At 38.0% G+C, this 17,161-nt stretch overlaps 1 protein-coding gene across 1 annotated transcript in view; it reads left to right on the top strand.

The window, feature by feature from the left end:
* CNTN2 (contactin 2) overlaps positions 1-17,161 on the top strand; it is a 53,420-nt gene that overhangs the window by 27,636 nt on the left and 8,623 nt on the right. Inside the window, exons 7-22 of the mRNA XM_034414474.3 lie at positions 1,617-1,716; positions 2,604-2,779; positions 3,353-3,489; positions 4,627-4,756; positions 5,684-5,834; positions 6,807-6,934; positions 7,248-7,423; positions 7,622-7,742; positions 10,210-10,368; positions 10,485-10,634; positions 11,510-11,580; positions 12,989-13,223; positions 13,622-13,737; positions 14,610-14,796; positions 16,349-16,461; positions 16,856-17,024. Of these exons, the coding sequence (XP_034270365.1) occupies positions 1,617-1,716; positions 2,604-2,779; positions 3,353-3,489; positions 4,627-4,756; positions 5,684-5,834; positions 6,807-6,934; positions 7,248-7,423; positions 7,622-7,742; positions 10,210-10,368; positions 10,485-10,634; positions 11,510-11,580; positions 12,989-13,223; positions 13,622-13,737; positions 14,610-14,796; positions 16,349-16,461; positions 16,856-17,024 (2,319 nt within the window). The remainder of the gene's footprint in view (positions 1-1,616; positions 1,717-2,603; positions 2,780-3,352; positions 3,490-4,626; positions 4,757-5,683; positions 5,835-6,806; positions 6,935-7,247; positions 7,424-7,621; positions 7,743-10,209; positions 10,369-10,484; positions 10,635-11,509; positions 11,581-12,988; positions 13,224-13,621; positions 13,738-14,609; positions 14,797-16,348; positions 16,462-16,855; positions 17,025-17,161) is intronic.

Genomic DNA, 17,161 nt, shown 5'->3' with positions numbered 1-17,161 from the left:
ATTTAAACAAAAATTATACCCATTGTTTCTGTTCCTAGTTTCTGGGGCAATGGAAAACTGTTCCTCACCATGTTTTTTATGGTGCCTTTTTATGTATCTGAACACTGACACCATGTTTTTCCTCAGTTTTTTCCCCCCCCTTCAGATTCAACAGCTCAAATTCTTTTATCCTGTCTTTATATCGCTGTATTTTCTTTATTCCATTGCCTTGAACCTATTCTAATAAGACAATATCCTTCTGGTTTCACTTCCCTTACCAATAAGTCTGATTCCATGATTTCTCTACTTCATATGTGAATACCCTAGACAAAAGAATAAGATATGTATCACTTCTACTTTTGACCTTTGTTTAAAAAGAAAAAAATATTCACAGAGGCCATTATTATTTGATAAAGATAGGAACATTGGAAATTATCTTGTACTAAGTCAGATCACTACTAGTCTTCCTAGCTCAGGAGTATCAAACTTGCAGTGTCATGTTGTCATGTGACATATCACGACTTTTTCCCCTTCGCTAAAATAGGGTTGGGCAGGGCCAGCACATAACGCATTCAGCCCTCGGGCTGCAAGTTTGACAACCCTGCTCTAGCTCAATAAGACTGAACTGCACATCACATAACCTAGTACCTTCAAATTCAAAAGAGAATACCCATCACTATTGTCAAGGTCATAACTTCGTTGAGTGGTACTTGACTCTTGTTATTCATATGAACACATTGCTGTAGTTTATTTGACAGCAGTATGGAAATGGCTTCTCATTTGCTTCTGGAATGTTTTTGCAAGGAGACAGAGTAGTCTACAGGTCTGGCATTTCTGTTGGTCTTCCATCCAAATATTGACAAGATCCAATTCTGCTTATCTTTCTGAGATCAGTCAAGACTCATGGCTGCTTTAGATGGATACCTCTCAATTGCCACCTGTTGGGCCCAGCCCAAGAATGACAGACCAATCCAACCAGCAAATATTTTGTTTAGCAGACTATAAGAGCAAGTAATTAAGAATGTAGAATTGATTTGCTTTTATTTATTATTATTATATTTATATCTCATTGTTTCTCAAAGCATTCTTCTTATAAGACATTAGAGTCTACTCTAAAATCATCAAGTAAAAACCATACTTCTACAGAAACATGAAACTAAATGTCTGTCAGCCTAACTTTAGGTTATTGCAGTTTATATACTGCAGTTTACCTGTTGGGCACACCAAAAAGCCTAATTCAGTCCTTGGTATCTTCCAATAAGGCTGGCAAAAGCTTGCTTTAGAAATTTTAGGGAGTTTGTGCTTACACAGTGTAGATAATGTTGAACTAGAATACCAGGGGTTGGTTCGGCTGAAAGTAGATTGCTATATTGTGAGCAACTTGATAGCACGGCTGAATCAAGACTTTTTGGTTGAAAAAATTTGAGATTTAAAACATTTTTCAAACCAGAAGAGGGGGCTCGGACAATACAGTAGCTCCAGTAACATATTGAGTGCTGCAACAGCCATGCAAAGTTTTGCAATTATTGTACTCCTTTGAGTTTGAAGTTGAAGATGAATAACTATTAATCTCTGCTTTATAGTGACCTCTTTTTCATGATTAACATCTTTGCAGTCACCTCTCTTTCTCTCCTCAGATTCCAGACCTCATGCTCCAATCATTAAAGCCAAGTTTCCTTCTGATACCTACGCTTTGACTGGGCAAGTGGTGGCTTTGGAGTGTTTTGCCTTTGGGAAGTGAGTAGCTGTATCAGTGCATTTAATTCCATGTTGTTTACAATATAAAAATTGCCAACCCCCATTGTCACTGGTTACATATTATGGTGCCTATTTAAAAGAATGTATAGGTTTATAGAAGGGAAGGGAAGTATGAGCTATCACTTTTAAGGAACAGATAACCTATCATAGGTAAAGTACGTAGAGCTGAAGCTATTAACTCTTCTGAACAATGCCACATTTAATGGAGCCCATTCTCTTTTTGGCATAGAGCACCTGATTAATGCAGAGTTTTGTGCTCTGTTTGCCTATTTAACAAACTAGAGTTTTAATAATTTGAATACTATTTACTCTATTTTTATCATTTGGCTATTAAAACAATAAATGTCAACTGGATTGAGTTAGAGCTCACAAAGGTTTGTTTTATTCTATTAATGGTACTCATTTGGCCCTGGACTGTGTGATGTAATAAGGATGTTTTTGAAGCAAATACAAAATCCACACAAACAAGAGTGGGAATAGCAGAAGATGTGACAATTTGCCAGCCAGTCTGCTGTATATTTTTATGTATTAATAAGAGAAGGAATGAAGGTTGAGAAGATTGAAAGTACATCATGCAGTGGTTTGGAATATACTTCAGAAAGTGCAGGGACACTTACATAGTACTGTTAGTGATTCCTTAAACAAGTGTTATATTTTCCTAGCATCATGTGATTTCCTTCTATACAGTAAGTGCATCTCTTTGTCACACATAGGATAGCCCTATATAAAAGTAACGTACAAAATGCTACACATAACAAGGAAAGGAAAAAATATCAATGTGCCACATATTGCATTGCCCCTGATGCTTGAGCAGAATGGGACCCTGCTTGAGTGCCCTTTGACAGATGTTTTTTTTCACAATCTAGCCCTGTCCCTCAAATAAAATGGCGAAAGGTGGATGGTAGCCAGTCTTCCAGATGGATCTCAACTGAACCTGTCCTGCAGTTTCAAGAGGCTGGCTTTGACGATGAAGGCACTTATGAGTGTGAAGCTGAGAATAGCCAAGGAAAAGATACTTTCAAGGGCCGCCTCATTATCCAAGGTAAAGAACCCGAGCAGATTCATTTACAAGTCACAACTTTTAGTTTATTATACTTTTTGAACTTATTGGAGCTCCCTTATATTTATTTATTAAAACATTCATAACATCCATATTTGTCTAGCTTTAACAGAAACTGCATCATGAAATAGAAAAAAACATTTTCTGGCTTGTTTCAGATCGACTTTACTTAAAGGAATGACAGTATGCCTGTGAACATAATCTGAGTTTTGGAATGTACTCTCAATCCCAGTAATGAATTGAGAAAATAATCCATCTGATTTTCACATTGGTGAAGGGTCCCCCTCCCCTTTTATTGTATTGGTAAAAACAGCCATTTTATTGTTGTGATAACACCTAAGCTGTTTGCTTGGTAAGTGAATCATGTGGAGAAGAAATCTATCCTTTCTCAGTGGAGGGACACATGTTTATGCACAGGTGCTGTCATTCGGGTTTTTAAAAATGAAAGGTAGAACAATGGAGTTGTAGCAAATCTTCACTAGATCATCATCACCATTATCATCTTGCACTGCTTGAAATGCATGAAACCCGCTCCTTTTTTACTCTTTTTTTTAGCTCAGCCAGAATGGCTAAAAGTCATCACAGACAAAGAAGCTGATATTGGATCAAATATCCACTGGAGCTGTGCTGCAGCTGGCAAGCCAAGGCCTACATTAAAGTGGCTACGGAATGGGCAACCATTAACTTCCCAGGTACATATGACCAATGAACAAGTTCTATCTATATCATTGATCTTGGTGTCAACATCCTGAAGACTATGTAACATGTAATTTTATGTTACATATGAAGACTATTTAATATATCTGGGTGTCTTAGATTTTTTCCTCCATTCAACAAAAAAAAAGTAGTAGTTTTTTTTTATCTGTACAAGTAATCCTCATATAGTGACCACTATTGGGACCAACAACTTGGTTACTAAATGGAAAATCACATGACTGTGTCTGCTTACAATTTTATTTCAACTTTCCTCTTCAGTGATGTAGTGGAGTTGCTTACATTTAATATGATACAAAAGTCTTTTCTTCTATAATTACTTTCCTTAATTATAACTTTAGAGTATTTAAAATGGTTTTGCATTTAACTGTTTCTTTTTATTTCTTCGAAGTCAGGAATTTCAAGTTCAACTCCTTACTTAGAGAACTTGTTTTTTTAAAGGAGGAATTATTTCTCTTTTTTTATGTTAAATTTTAGTTTCTGGTTTATATTGGAATACTGGGATTACTATATATTTCTGAAATGTGACTTTACTAATGGGTTACAGTGGAGACATGAAATGCATATTTGAAAGAAATAAGTTGCTATTCAGAATTCTGTTTTCCAGCTTGTCTTTTGTAAAGGTGAAAGAGTCTGTCACATTAAAGTGAAGTATTCTTTTAGTCCATTTACATTAGGATATTGAGGATATTTATATGGGGGTTTTTTTGTACTTAAGTTGAGGTATGGAATTTTGAGTTTGTATACATTCATATATGTAACATTCATGTTAAAATCTTAGAGATTTGTTTGGATCTTTTGCTGATAACTGGATTGAAGAATGACATTACTTATTTGATTTGCTCATTATTAACAGATGGCTTATGGGATAAAAAGTTGTATATTTGTTACATAAAAAAAGGTAAAGAGATTCTGAAATTGTTTTTCATTGCCATGATGAGGGTGAGAAATGGCTTTTGGGGGACTAGGGATAATTTTTATCTTTTTTAAAAAAAATTCTTGCAATTCTTCAATTTTTTCTTATAGTTTGCATTCTTTTATTGCTCTATTCAAAACTTTTTAATAACATTATTCTTGATAATAATGTTATTTTTGATATTCCCTTGTCTAAACAGAATCGTATTGAAGTGAATGGTGGGAATTTAAAGATATCAAAGTTAACAGTGGAAGACTCAGGGATGTACCAGTGTATAGGAGAGAACAAACATGGCAAAATCTATGCAAGTGCGGAATTGTATGTCCAAGGTAATTTCTGGCTTTCCAAGAATTAAATGAGAGTTGCTATATCAATAAGGTAGGGAAGTTAATTTTCCCAGCCCTCAGTACTAAGTCTGTTTAATCGGTTGTTCTGAATTGAACATAGTATTGTTTTGTTTTGCTGGTTTCACGTGTGGCTTGGTGTAAATAAAAACAGAGTTCAGGTGTTTGCGTTGATAAGCTTTACGTGTTTATTCAGCTAAATAAAGATGGGCCCTCATAGCAAGAGGGAACCCTGAACACATGTTTACACTCAGATTTATATGTTTGCTACATTGTCCACTTCTTCATCCAGAAGGACTGGACCAGCACACCCCACCCAGACAAGTTGGCACACTCTAGATAAGATAAAGAGGTACAGAAATAGCCATCTACCTCCCTTGGAGGTTCTCCAAGGACATTGGGTGTCACCTCACCTCAGGTGTTTCCTGAGGAACTTTCCATGACCTTGAAGGCCTGCAGTGGAAATGGTGACATCAGCACATATGCTTCCTCAAGACTGTCAATAGAAACATTAGATTCCTAGTCAACAGTATGGTTTTGAAAACTGCAGGTTGTTCTGCTTAAAAAGCTGGATAGAGTAGTGCCTTAGCACTTAGCTAAATTGCTTAATAGATGCTGTAGATTTTTATATAGAAAAGCATGTTTAGAAATCACTTGCAAAAGGCAGAAAAGTATTGGTGAAAGTTTGGGAAGAATTGGGCAGCTTTTCAGGATCTTCATGCTAACCACATTGACTTTTACACTATTATAATATTTACAATTATTCAATTAACCAGAAGCAATGAATTTAAAGTGGTTGTTCTTGCATGGTACATTAGGCCATCTTACTACAAATTATTTTTAATGACCAAGAAATAATTGCTTTTGTGACTCTTTTTTGGTAGAAGCTCATTAATTGCCTTTTCTCTTTAGCCTTTGCTCCAGATTTTCGATTAAACCCTGTCAGACAATTGATACCAGCAGCTCGAGGTGGAGAAATTATTATTCACTGTCAGCCCAGAGCTGCCCCAAAGGCTCTAATACTTTGGACCAAAGGCACTGAACTTCTGAGAAACAGTTCCAGGTAGGAGAAACCCATTTCTTTTTTTAGCTTAGTGTCAATAGCTTTACAAATATTCTAGTTAATTCAAGCTCTAGTAGTTACTCTAAATGTGGGACTGGTTTTAATGCAAGTTTGGTCTGATCCCATTCATGCTTCCTTGAAATTGTCTTCTGTTGGCCTTACTTCCAGTTAAGGATGATTGTGAAAAGACATATAGTCTGTGTGGCTTTGCTTAAAGCCCATTAATTGATTCAAATGTGCAGTGATATCCAGATGGCAGCATGTTCTATTATAATAGAATAGCGAATAGAGTAGAGTAGAGTAGAGTAGGATAGGATAGGATAGGATAGGATAGGATAGGATAGGATAGGATAGGATAGGATAGGATACTGATGGTTTGTTTTTGGTTGGCTGTGCCAGACTGTTTGAACTAAGTTCACACCTTTTTGTGACAAAGACATACACACACACACACACACGCACGCACACACACACACACACACACACACACACACACACGGAGGGAAGGAGAGGGAGAAAGAGACAGAGACAGAAAGACAGGGAGAGAAAGTCAGCTCTGTGGTTGGGTGGACTTGAGTCCCCTGAGACTTAATATAGCACTGTAACTGAAATGTATACTGGCTCTACCCTTCCAAATCACTTTAAAGTAAGCCATTGAGCAGAGGATATTTTAAGGATTTAGTTTAATTGGCCTGCCATCCTCTAGTTATCCTCTTTTCTTTCTTTTTGTCTCTTAAAAATGACATCCTAACCACAATAGTATTGCAGTCTTACTGACGAGAAGATGCAAGCCATCAGTGACTCCATCCATTTCATCGAAGTTCTATTTTATATGGAATATTTTTGTTGACACCTTCCTTATTCTACAGGGCAAAACTCATCCATGTCTTGATGTTTTGTCTCCAGTTCTTTAACCCAGGCTTCTGTGACTGTCATATCTATGTGTTTACTGTTGGTCTCTTTTCGTTGCAGCATAATTATTACTCCAGATGGCACCTTGATCATTCGAAATATTAGCAAACCTGATGAAGGGAAATACACTTGCTTTGCTGAGAATTTCATGGGCAAAGCAAACAGCACAGGAATTCTGTCAGTCCGTGGTAAGGATAAATGTTTATTTCTACGGGGACAAATGCAACAACAATGGAAAGGATAGTAGTTCATTTTGTCAATAAAAATTCTTCCCTAGAAGAGAAGAACACGTCATTAATTTACTATTCACACAGTCCTGTGGAACCTATAAAGACCTCCCAGGAGTCATGGGATTTTTAAAATTCCTTTTCCCCTCTAAGAGCAGAAGGTGGTATCAGAAACCTCAGCTCCTATGCATGTTCCCAAAGTGTTTTTTTAAATCTTCATATGCATACAAATGGCTTTCCATTGTGAATCATTGTTTTGCTTACCCTTTTGCAGATGCTACTAAAATCACTCTTGCACCATCCAGTGCTGACATCAACTTAGGTGAAAATATTACCCTCCAATGCCATGCCTCCCATGACCCAACAATGGACCTCACTTTTACTTGGTCCCTGGATGAGACTTTAATTGACTTCGGCAAGTCTGAAGGCCATTATAAACGAGCTAGTAGAGTGAGTACCTTTATGCTACTTCTCCTTCCCCCCTCCCAGCAAATAGATTGTAAGGGGATGGTCTTAAGTCTTTTTGTCAGTTATGTCTATTTCCCAGATAATGCGCTGTTTTTTAAAACATCCTTTTAAATGTATGCATTGCAAACTTCCTTTTTGATTCTGACACTGTTGCTGATGGTTTGCTTCTCCCATGGACAGAAAGAGAATATTGGAGATCTTGTAGTCTTGAATGCTCAACTGAAACATGCTGGCCGATATACTTGTACTGCCCAGACAGTGGTGGACAGTGCCTCTGAATCAGCTGTGCTAGTTGTAAGAGGTATTTTCTTCTCTTGATTCCTTTTTCTTGAAATAACGGTTTCCATTTTTAATTGCTTTTGCTTTGTCTGCCTGAGAGATAGCTGACTTCTGTTATTTGAAAGTGCCTCTTATTTCTGCATGCATCAGTACAAGAGATAGAAGTATATTTTGTTACATGTATACAAATTCACCCAACATAATATAAATTACAATGCTTTAGTATTAAAGGCTTTAGTCTTATGAGCACAGCACTTGAAGTAAATATAGTCATTTAAATGTACGTAAAATGAGAGGCATGTGGAGATTCTTTCTTACAATGTGAATGGTTTTTTTTTAATTCCTATGAATATTATCTACAATCGTAAGTTTTGAAATAGTTTTGCTCTACCTCAAATCTGTGAAGAGCTGGTAAATGAAATTTACGTGGAACTAATGTTGGGCTTTTAATAGAGTTTAAGTCAGGGGTGAAATCTAAAAATTTTTGCTACCGGTTCTGTGGGCGTTGCTTAATTAGTGGTGGGGCTTGGTGGTAAGGTGACTGGGAGGGCGTGGCTTGTTGGTCAGGTGGGCGTGGCCAAGTCAATGTCACTTCTTTGCCCTTTTTTAACCTACAAAACAAAACACAACACAACTGGCTCACCCACAATGTAAAAGCAGCTGTGCTAGACCCAAAATGGCCTCTGCAACAAGCAGGAACCTCACACAGCCACAAAAAGCCCAAAAAACCAACTTTCACACTTTACACACACACAACATAACACAACACAATTGGCTCACCCACAGTGTAAAAGCAGCTGTGCTAGACCCAAAATGGCCTCTGCAACAAGCAGGAACCTCACACAGCCACAAAAAGCCCCAAAAAACAACTTTTACACTTTACACACACAAAATTCCACATACAGCTTTGTGAGATTTTGTGTGTTTGTGTAGTTAGAGTGAAACACTACAGAAACACACTAAATCTCAGAAAGCTGCACAAATATTATTTTATTTCAATTTTTATTTTTATATAAAAGCAGCTAAATTTAAAACTTCCTAAACTTTAAATGGCTAGGTCTAAAAAAAGAACAATTTAAAAAAAACCCAATTTTTAAAGCTCCCAAAGGGGAAAAAAACTTACCCAATTGAACAGGGGTCTCCAACCTTGGCAACTTTAAGACTTGTAGACTTCAACTCCCAGAATTCCTCAGCCAGCTTTGCTTTGCTGGCTGAGGAATTCTGAGAGTTGAAGTCCACAACTCCCTGCCTGCTTGATTGCAGGCAGGGAGATTCAGTTGCTTGCTGATGCAATTGATTGCGGGATTACAGCAAGGCGTTGCGACCAGCAGCTAAAGTAAGCAAGCTGAGGGGGGGAGGAGGAGGGATTTTTGCTACAGATTAGCAGGCAGAGCCATTTAAAAGGAAAAAAGTTTTTTTCTTTTACATGGCTCTGGCGATCCAAGCTGAGTTGCCTGATTAGCAGGCAACTCAGCTGGGATCGTCAGAGCTTGGCTGGTCAGAGCCATTTAAAAGAAAAAAAAGGCTCTGATGATCGCGCGGCTCAGCTGGGCATGGGGGACGGGGGCAGGGATTTTTGCTACGGGTTCTCCGAACTGTCCGCCACCATCGCTACCTACTTGCCCGAGCCGGTCCGAACCGGGAGCATTTCACCCCTGGTTTAAGTTTATAAGATTGTTTTGCTATTACTGAGTATTTATTTTGCTTTTTGGATACTCTGTGCTGTGTTTGTTTTGTCAATTGGGAGGACATTGATGGATTGTGACAACCTATGCCCTTTGCTTTTTTCCTGTTAAAATCATATTGTCTGTGCTTATAAGTTATAAATCTATGATATATCTTCCTACTTTTTAATTTATTTCATACATTTAGTGCATGCAGAGAATTGCGATACACTTTTTTTGGGGGGCATTACATTGTGTAGCAAATCAGAGGTAGCTGGCATGTTACCCATTCTAGTTCAGTTTCATGCTTCTTTGTTGCTATCAGTTTCCATATGTTGGTGTTTATTTTCTCTTTTCTTTTTACCTTGTTTTTATCCTTTTTTCGATGGCTGCAGTTTACATTGTTACATGCTCTGGTTATAAGATTTATTCTAATTTTTGGCAGGTATGGTTGATGGTCAGTTTGTATTTGTGTAGTCTAAGTCATGCACTAATTATAATCCATCATATACAAAGTCATAGGTGCTATTTTCCATCTGTGATTATTTATTTTTCTATGAAATCTGCACCTATCCACTCTGGTCAAAGTATAACATGTATTGTGTTCTCTTGCTGTTGTTGTTGTTGTTGTTGTTGTTGTAGCTTTGAAAATTGTATGCTAAAGGACGATTTGAACATTATCATTTGAATTCAGAGTAGGATTGCCATTATGGTAGGAAAAGACAATGTACTAGTGATCTTCCCATTTTCTCCTTCCTCCAGCAAGCCTATGGATTTCTTGAGCCGGATTTTTTAAATGCAATTTCTGTTGTTTCTTTTTCGTAGGTCCTCCAGGCCCTCCCGGGGGATTGGTGGTGAGGGATATCAAGGACACCACAATACAGCTAAATTGGAGTCAAGGTTCTGCTAACCATAGCCCCATAGCTAAATATGTCATTCAGGCTCGCACCCCACTCTTTCCACAATGGAAGCAAATGCGTACCAGTAAGTTTCTTGAGAGCAGTGGCCTGCACTAAGTAGGTTTCAATATAGAGTTAACCTTTTCTCCCTTTTAGTGCTGGTTGTTCTATTTATTCTGTCTTTGTGCTTTTGGGTTATAGATCCCACAAATATCGAAGGCAATGCGGAAACAGCCCAAGTTGTCAACCTTATACCATGGATGGATTATGAATTCCGTGTCCAGGCTAGCAACATCCTTGGTAGTGGAGAGCCCAGTGTGCCATCTATTAAAATTCGAACCAAAGAAGCTGGTGCGTATATATAAAACATAAAATAATGAAATGTGGGATCAGCTCATTCAGCTGCATAATGTTATTAGCATTGTCATAGCAAAGTAATGGCCCATATGCATTATCTTCTTCCATTGGATTCGGCAGCCACCTTGTGTTAAGTTTTATAATCATAATTTGTATGGTTTTCATACTTTCTGGGGACTAAAACTCTCTTTTTGAAAAATGCATATTAGTTAAAATCTTTTTTAGTGCATGGTATTTTGGCTTCCTTGCCTAGATCTTTAAAAGAGTGGTTCACAAATTGTGACTCCACAACAGCCTAAAATTATGAATCACACTTTGTGTGAGCCCATTCGTTAACTAATTATTGCAGTAAGCTTAGCAACGTTGAGAAGTCTAAGCTCAAATGCCATGCCTTGGGTGTCATTAAAAAGAGGGGACCTTCATCTAAGTTGCTCATGAGCCCCAGGAGTTCCCAGTCTATAGTTTGAGAATCTCTTCTTGAAGTATTCAAAAATAATAATCATGTTAAACAAGTCATAAAGCAAAAGACCAGTCAATCCAAATCTCATTTATGCTATTTTATCTTTCACTTGGTAGAGTGAAAGGAAGAGGAAATGGTTCAGTGATAGGGCAGATATTTTGAATATAGAAAGTTCCAACCAGAGATCTGAACAATCGAAACGGTCTCTAAAACCATGGCTATCAATTACCAATCAGTATTTATAGTATTGAGCCACAACATACAACATGATACCGAACAAGTGATCTGATTCAGTGCAGATCAGATGTCTATATTGCTATATCTTTATTAAATTATGGGGTATTTTCACTGTTATTTGGCTTCCCCCCCCCCAATTTGACTTGTACACTGTCTTCTTTACTGGGAACAGCCCCTACTGTTGCACCATCAGGACTCAGTGGAGGAGGAGGAGCGCCAGGGGAACTCATTATCAATTGGACAGTAAGTTGGCCACACAAGCATACATTTTCATAATTAATGTAGTACAATTTCTGTTTAGCAGGAATGTTTAGGAACATGGAAGTAAAGCAGCTATTCAAAACACATGGATGTTGGTATTGCTTCAAGTAGGTTTGACTCCTATGTGGTAGTGAAATAGTCAAGCAGTAAAAAATATATTACCTGGTATTATATTTCCTGTATTTTCTTGTGTTGTCATGGAGAAATCATTTTTTGTGTGCCAACCTTTTCTTTATAAACTTTGCATGAATAACTTTATAAAAATGCAAACATTGTTTAATGGATATTGACTATTACATTAAAGCTACTGTGCACAATAGGCTTTCATCCACCTGTAAAACTTTATAGAAATGGGATTAAAATACATGGATGCATTAAATTCCATTAAAATCTAGGATGTGGCAGATCATACTGGATAGGATAATGTGCTATGATTGTCTTGGTGGATTCCAAATTGAGTGTGAGACAACAATGTGAAGGAGCTGCAATATAATGTCAATGTCAATACTATACTTAGAGAATAATTCCTATGGGAGGTGGGAGGTCTAGAAACATGAAATATAAATAAATAAAATAATTCCTTCCTGATTGACATTGGTGAGACCATTCTAAAAATATGGGGGCCAGATTTGAGCATCAAATTTTAGAGAGGACAAAGATAAACATGTCAAGAAGACAAAAACCAAATTTATTAAGGGCCTAGAAGAATGACCCCAGTTATTTGAGGCATGATTTGAAGTACTGAATATACCTAACGAGAAAAAGGGAAAACTGGAGGGACACGTGATAGCAGTCTTCAACAATCTGAAAGGTGTCATGAAAGGGAAGAGGAAAATTTTTCAGAGCTGTCCCAGAAGACTGAACAAGAAAAAAATGGATTTAAATTACAAGAAAATAGAATAGTTGGATATTAAAAATAAAAGATAATTCCCAGTACAATTCCCAGAGAGTTATTCAACAGTGGACTAGATTATCTCAGAAAATAGTACAATGGAGTCTATCTAGATTGAGAGATATATGTTGAAAATATTGTAGTAGTCAATTCATAAAATGAACAAAGGAATACATATGTACTGTATATGCTGTATATACATGAAACATAATTTCACATACTGTTACTGGGTACAGATTTTTACCTGCTATGGTTTTGTTTTGGGTTTTTTTTTGCTCATTTGGATGTTTTGTATTATTATTATTATTATTATTATTATTATTATTATTATTATTATTATTATTATTATTATTATTATTATTACATACATTAGCCTGTAATATAATGGCATTATAAAACCTTAACTGCATAAGTATTTTTCAGTATTTCTGTTTAGTTCACTGGTTGTTTCTTGCTGACCTACCCCCTCCTTTTTTCATGTCACAACTTTTATCTCAGCCAATGCAACGAGAATACCAAAATGGAGATGACTTTGGATATAGGCTTTATTTCCGGAAAGAAGGTACCCAGTCCTGGAAGATTGCAAATGTGTCTCATGCAGAATCTCTACATTATGTTTACCGCAATGAGAGCATTGCTCCCTATACACCATTTGAAGTGAAGATCAAGGCCTTCAACAGGAAAGGAGAAGGGCCAGAGAGCCTAGTATCTATTGTGCATTCTGCAGAAGAAGGTAAACTGGGATTAAAAATATTTTAAAAGATCTGTAGCAGAAGTTCTTGATTTCCAGATATACTGCTATTTGGCAGTTTCCTAGATACCACAAGCTAAAGAGTCTGGGAAAGTATATGAATTTCCTCTAATAGTTATAAAAGTAAAATTCTAAGTAATAATATATAGCCAGCTATAATTTCTTCTACAGATTCTAGCTTAGAATCAGTTTAATTTTCTTCTCTTTCTCCTAAAAGCACATTAACAAAATTAATCAATAGCATTTTTTATGAGATGTCTACTGCTTGGTCTTTTACATTTTGGTCAAGCATCTGGCTTCTGATCTTGATCTTTAAAACTGGATTAGATTTGCCACACATGTAAAGGAATTTTTCCTACTGAATTGTTTTACTTTGACAGAACCAAGAGTGGCTCCCTCTAATGTTACAGTCAAGGCAGTAATGGCCACAGAAATGGATGTTTCCTGGAATTCTGTGGAACATCATGATATGAATGGAGTCCTCTTGGGTTATGAGGTAAGAGATGGGACTGAATCTAGAACAAGACAGAACCTTGTAAAATATTACCCATAAGAATAAGAAACAGATCATGTGCTTTGAAGTCTCAACTCCTGATGAAGCCACTCCACTGAATCAGCAAATATGAATTGTCTTATGGAATGGTAACATGGTGTTCTGACCTAGGCTCCCTTAAGAAGCAGGAAGCAGGAATTGGTCCCGGCAAAACCTCTTTTATTTACACGACTGTGAATTACTTTCATTCACAGTCAGCAAGGTTTGTCCAGTTTTTCAAAGGAATATTTCTCAACACACCTTATCTCTCTGGCAAGCTGCCACATAACTTGTTTCCAAACGTAGAGAAAGGCAAAACTTGGCACAGAATCTCTTAGAGTCACGAACAGAACTTTCCACTCTTGAAACTACCGAACGAACGAATTGTTTCCTGCAAAAGCTCCTCCCCATTTGCTCCTCTTTTGTTTCCTATTGGAGAAGCCAATCAAGAACCCAAGGTGTGGCTTTACTCCCAAGTCGACCCTGCTTTCTGAGTTGTTCTTGTCTTCCGGCAGCTCTGCACATGCGCACACTGGGAATGGGCTCCAGATGTTCCTCTGCCTCACTGATGTCTATCTCCCTCTCTTCCTCTGACACAGAGCCCTTGTCTGAGCTTTCCCCAGCCCCCAGGACTGGCCCATGTTCCTCCCCAATCTCCTCACTGTCTGACTCTGTTGCCAGCTCCGCTGGCTGCTGGCGGGCCACAACACATGGGCTATTCAGTTATATTCATGTAATGCTAAATCAACAAATTATTCAGTGCCTAAGAAGCCAGGATTGTTGCTTAGGATCAACTGAACCTTCCTCTGTACAGAAATGTATATTACTGTTTTCAGATCCGATACTGGAAACATGGTGACAAAGAAGAAGCTGCTGACAGAGTAAGAACAGCAGGTCTTGTCAACTTGGCACATGTGACTGATCTCCATCCCACCACAAATTACCATGTGTCAGTCAGAGCATACAATGGGGCAGGAACTGGGCCAGCAAGCTCCCCCACGAGTTTCTGGACAAAAAAGCCACGTAAGTGAACATTTGATTAAATAGCAATTACTTCTCTGTTTTTCATGTACTTTGGCTGCAAGTAATATTCATGGGTATTATTTTCTAGACCTATCATTTTGCAGTGGAGATTTGTTTTTAATATATATTATTTCTCTGTTGTTTCATGTTGGTGGGGCTACTTTTGAGTGCCTCTTAGAGCATGCAAACAATATCAGGGTCCTTCCCTTGAATGTAAAACAAGGGAGCATTTGGAACCAGAAACACATGGCAAGAACATCCTCAGGAAAGGATGTCAAGAAGAAGATGAATCTATTCAAAGAGAGGGTAATGCATGCCAGGCAGAAATGTCAAAATCACGAATTATACAGCCATTGTTTTTATCGGCTCTATAGAAAATATGGCATTTTGCCTTCTGAGAAAAGAAGGATAAAATAGAATGTATGGCAGCCCAAGTCCATTGCAGGTTACCCACTACGTTTTTGCTGTTTACAAAAGTCTCAGTAAATATGTGGAATTTAGCCTTTTTGATATTTCCAAAGGAAAAGGAGAGGTGAAGATCTGGTATGGCAGTGGCTGTTTTCAGTGTGAAAAATCACAATTTATACTCAGGTGTAAAAGCTTTTCTGAAAAAAAAAAACTCATTTGTGAAATATCTAGGAATAAATTTATTTATTTTATTTTATTTTATTGAATTTGTATACTGCCCTATTCCCGAAGGACTCAGGGCGGTGAACAGCCATAGAATAAAACACATAAATACAAAATTTAAAATAGAATAAAACAAATTAAATAATTTGGCTGAACAAATTTAAAACCCCAATAATTTAAAACCAAATTTAAAATTTCCATTTAAAAAGGGGAAAGACTTAGGTCAGGCCAGCTTGATGAAATAAGAAAGTCTTGAGCGCGCAACGGAAGGTACGCAGATCCGGGATCCTCCGTATCTCCGGGGGGAGCTCGTTCCATATAGTAGGTGCCCCCACAGAGTAGGCTCTCCCCCTGGGGGCCGCCAGTCGACATTGTTTGGCTGACGGCACCCGGAGGAGCCCCTCTCTATGGGAGTGTACTGGTCGGTGGGAGGCTATTGGTGGTAGCAGGCAGTCCTGTAAATAACCAGGTCCTAAGCCATGGAGCGCTCTAAAGGTGATAACCAAAACCTTGAAGCGCACTCGGAAGACCACCGGGACCCAGTGCAGCTCGCGCAGGAGAGGTGTTACATGGGAGCGCCACGTCGCTCCCGCCACCACCCACGTGGCCGCACTCTGCGCCAGTTGGAGCCTCCGAGTGTTGCTCAAGGGGAGCCCCATGTAGAGAGCGTTACAGTAGTCCAGATGGGAGGTGACGAGGGCATGAGTGACCGTGCGTAAGGAGTCCCTTAAGACAATACAATGGAGATGTTTAAATTCTTCCATTTTCCAAATGAACCAGGAAAAGAAACTTGGTGCATCTGTGAGTCACTAAAATAAAACATTAATAGTTTTTAGAGAGATGAAATGGTTGGCTGCGTTACTCAGGCTACAGCTTGCCTTCTGTTCACTCCCTTTAAATATCTACTTTTTACATTTTCTAGCACCAAAAATGCTACCTGGCAACATTACTTGGACATTTTCCAGCTCCAGCGTAAACATTAAGTGGGATCCTGTGATTTCCAAAGCAGATGAATCTGTTGTCACTGGCTACAAGGTATTTATAATCTGTAGCATTTTCCCCATGAGCGAGTGGTTCTTAATTTTTAAAGAGCAGTATAACAAATCAGTGCAGCATGTTAGCATTACAAATAGCTCATGGAATAGTGGGATTGCTGCATTAATCACTGAAAATCAGGTCCTGCAACCAAAGTCTTGGTTCTTTTTTGGCAATTTTGCAGTTCCTTAGAATGTGTTTTCGACCTTCAGGCTACTGTCTATAGACCTAAGATTATATATTGTAAGTACTCTTAAATTTGCATAGGATGAAGATGGGCATATTTCATTGAAGAATATGTGCAGATTTTCTGGATTCTGATTTCTAAAGGAAGAGGAAAAAATTGAAAGCATAGGAGAGGCCAACAGTAAACTCAAAGTGCTTTCATCCACAGATGCTGTATCGTCCTGATACACACTCAGCTCCTGTTCTATACATAGCCAACAATAATTGGATTGAGATCCCAATCCGAGAAGATTCAACTCACGCGTTGGTGCAAATTAGGACAACAGGCCCAGGTGGAGATGGTGATCCAGCAGATGTACGCATTCTGAGACACAGTGGTGCGTCTGCCCTTTCCTGAATACAATTTTGTATTTTATTTATTTGTTTAGAACATTTGCATACTGCTTTCCATAGGAAAAAAATATCTTGAACTGCTTGCATTATTTTGTTTTTCCAGTAGAGTCAGCATTTCACC

The sequence above is a fragment of the Pantherophis guttatus genome, chromosome 3, assembly GCF_059756535.1.
Source record: "Pantherophis guttatus breed Tessera chromosome 3, ASM5975653v1, whole genome shotgun sequence".
Classification (NCBI taxonomy): Eukaryota; Metazoa; Chordata; class Lepidosauria; order Squamata; family Colubridae; genus Pantherophis; species Pantherophis guttatus.
The sequence above is the reverse complement of the archived record's forward strand: the minus strand, read 5'-3'. Positions and strand labels throughout refer to the sequence as shown.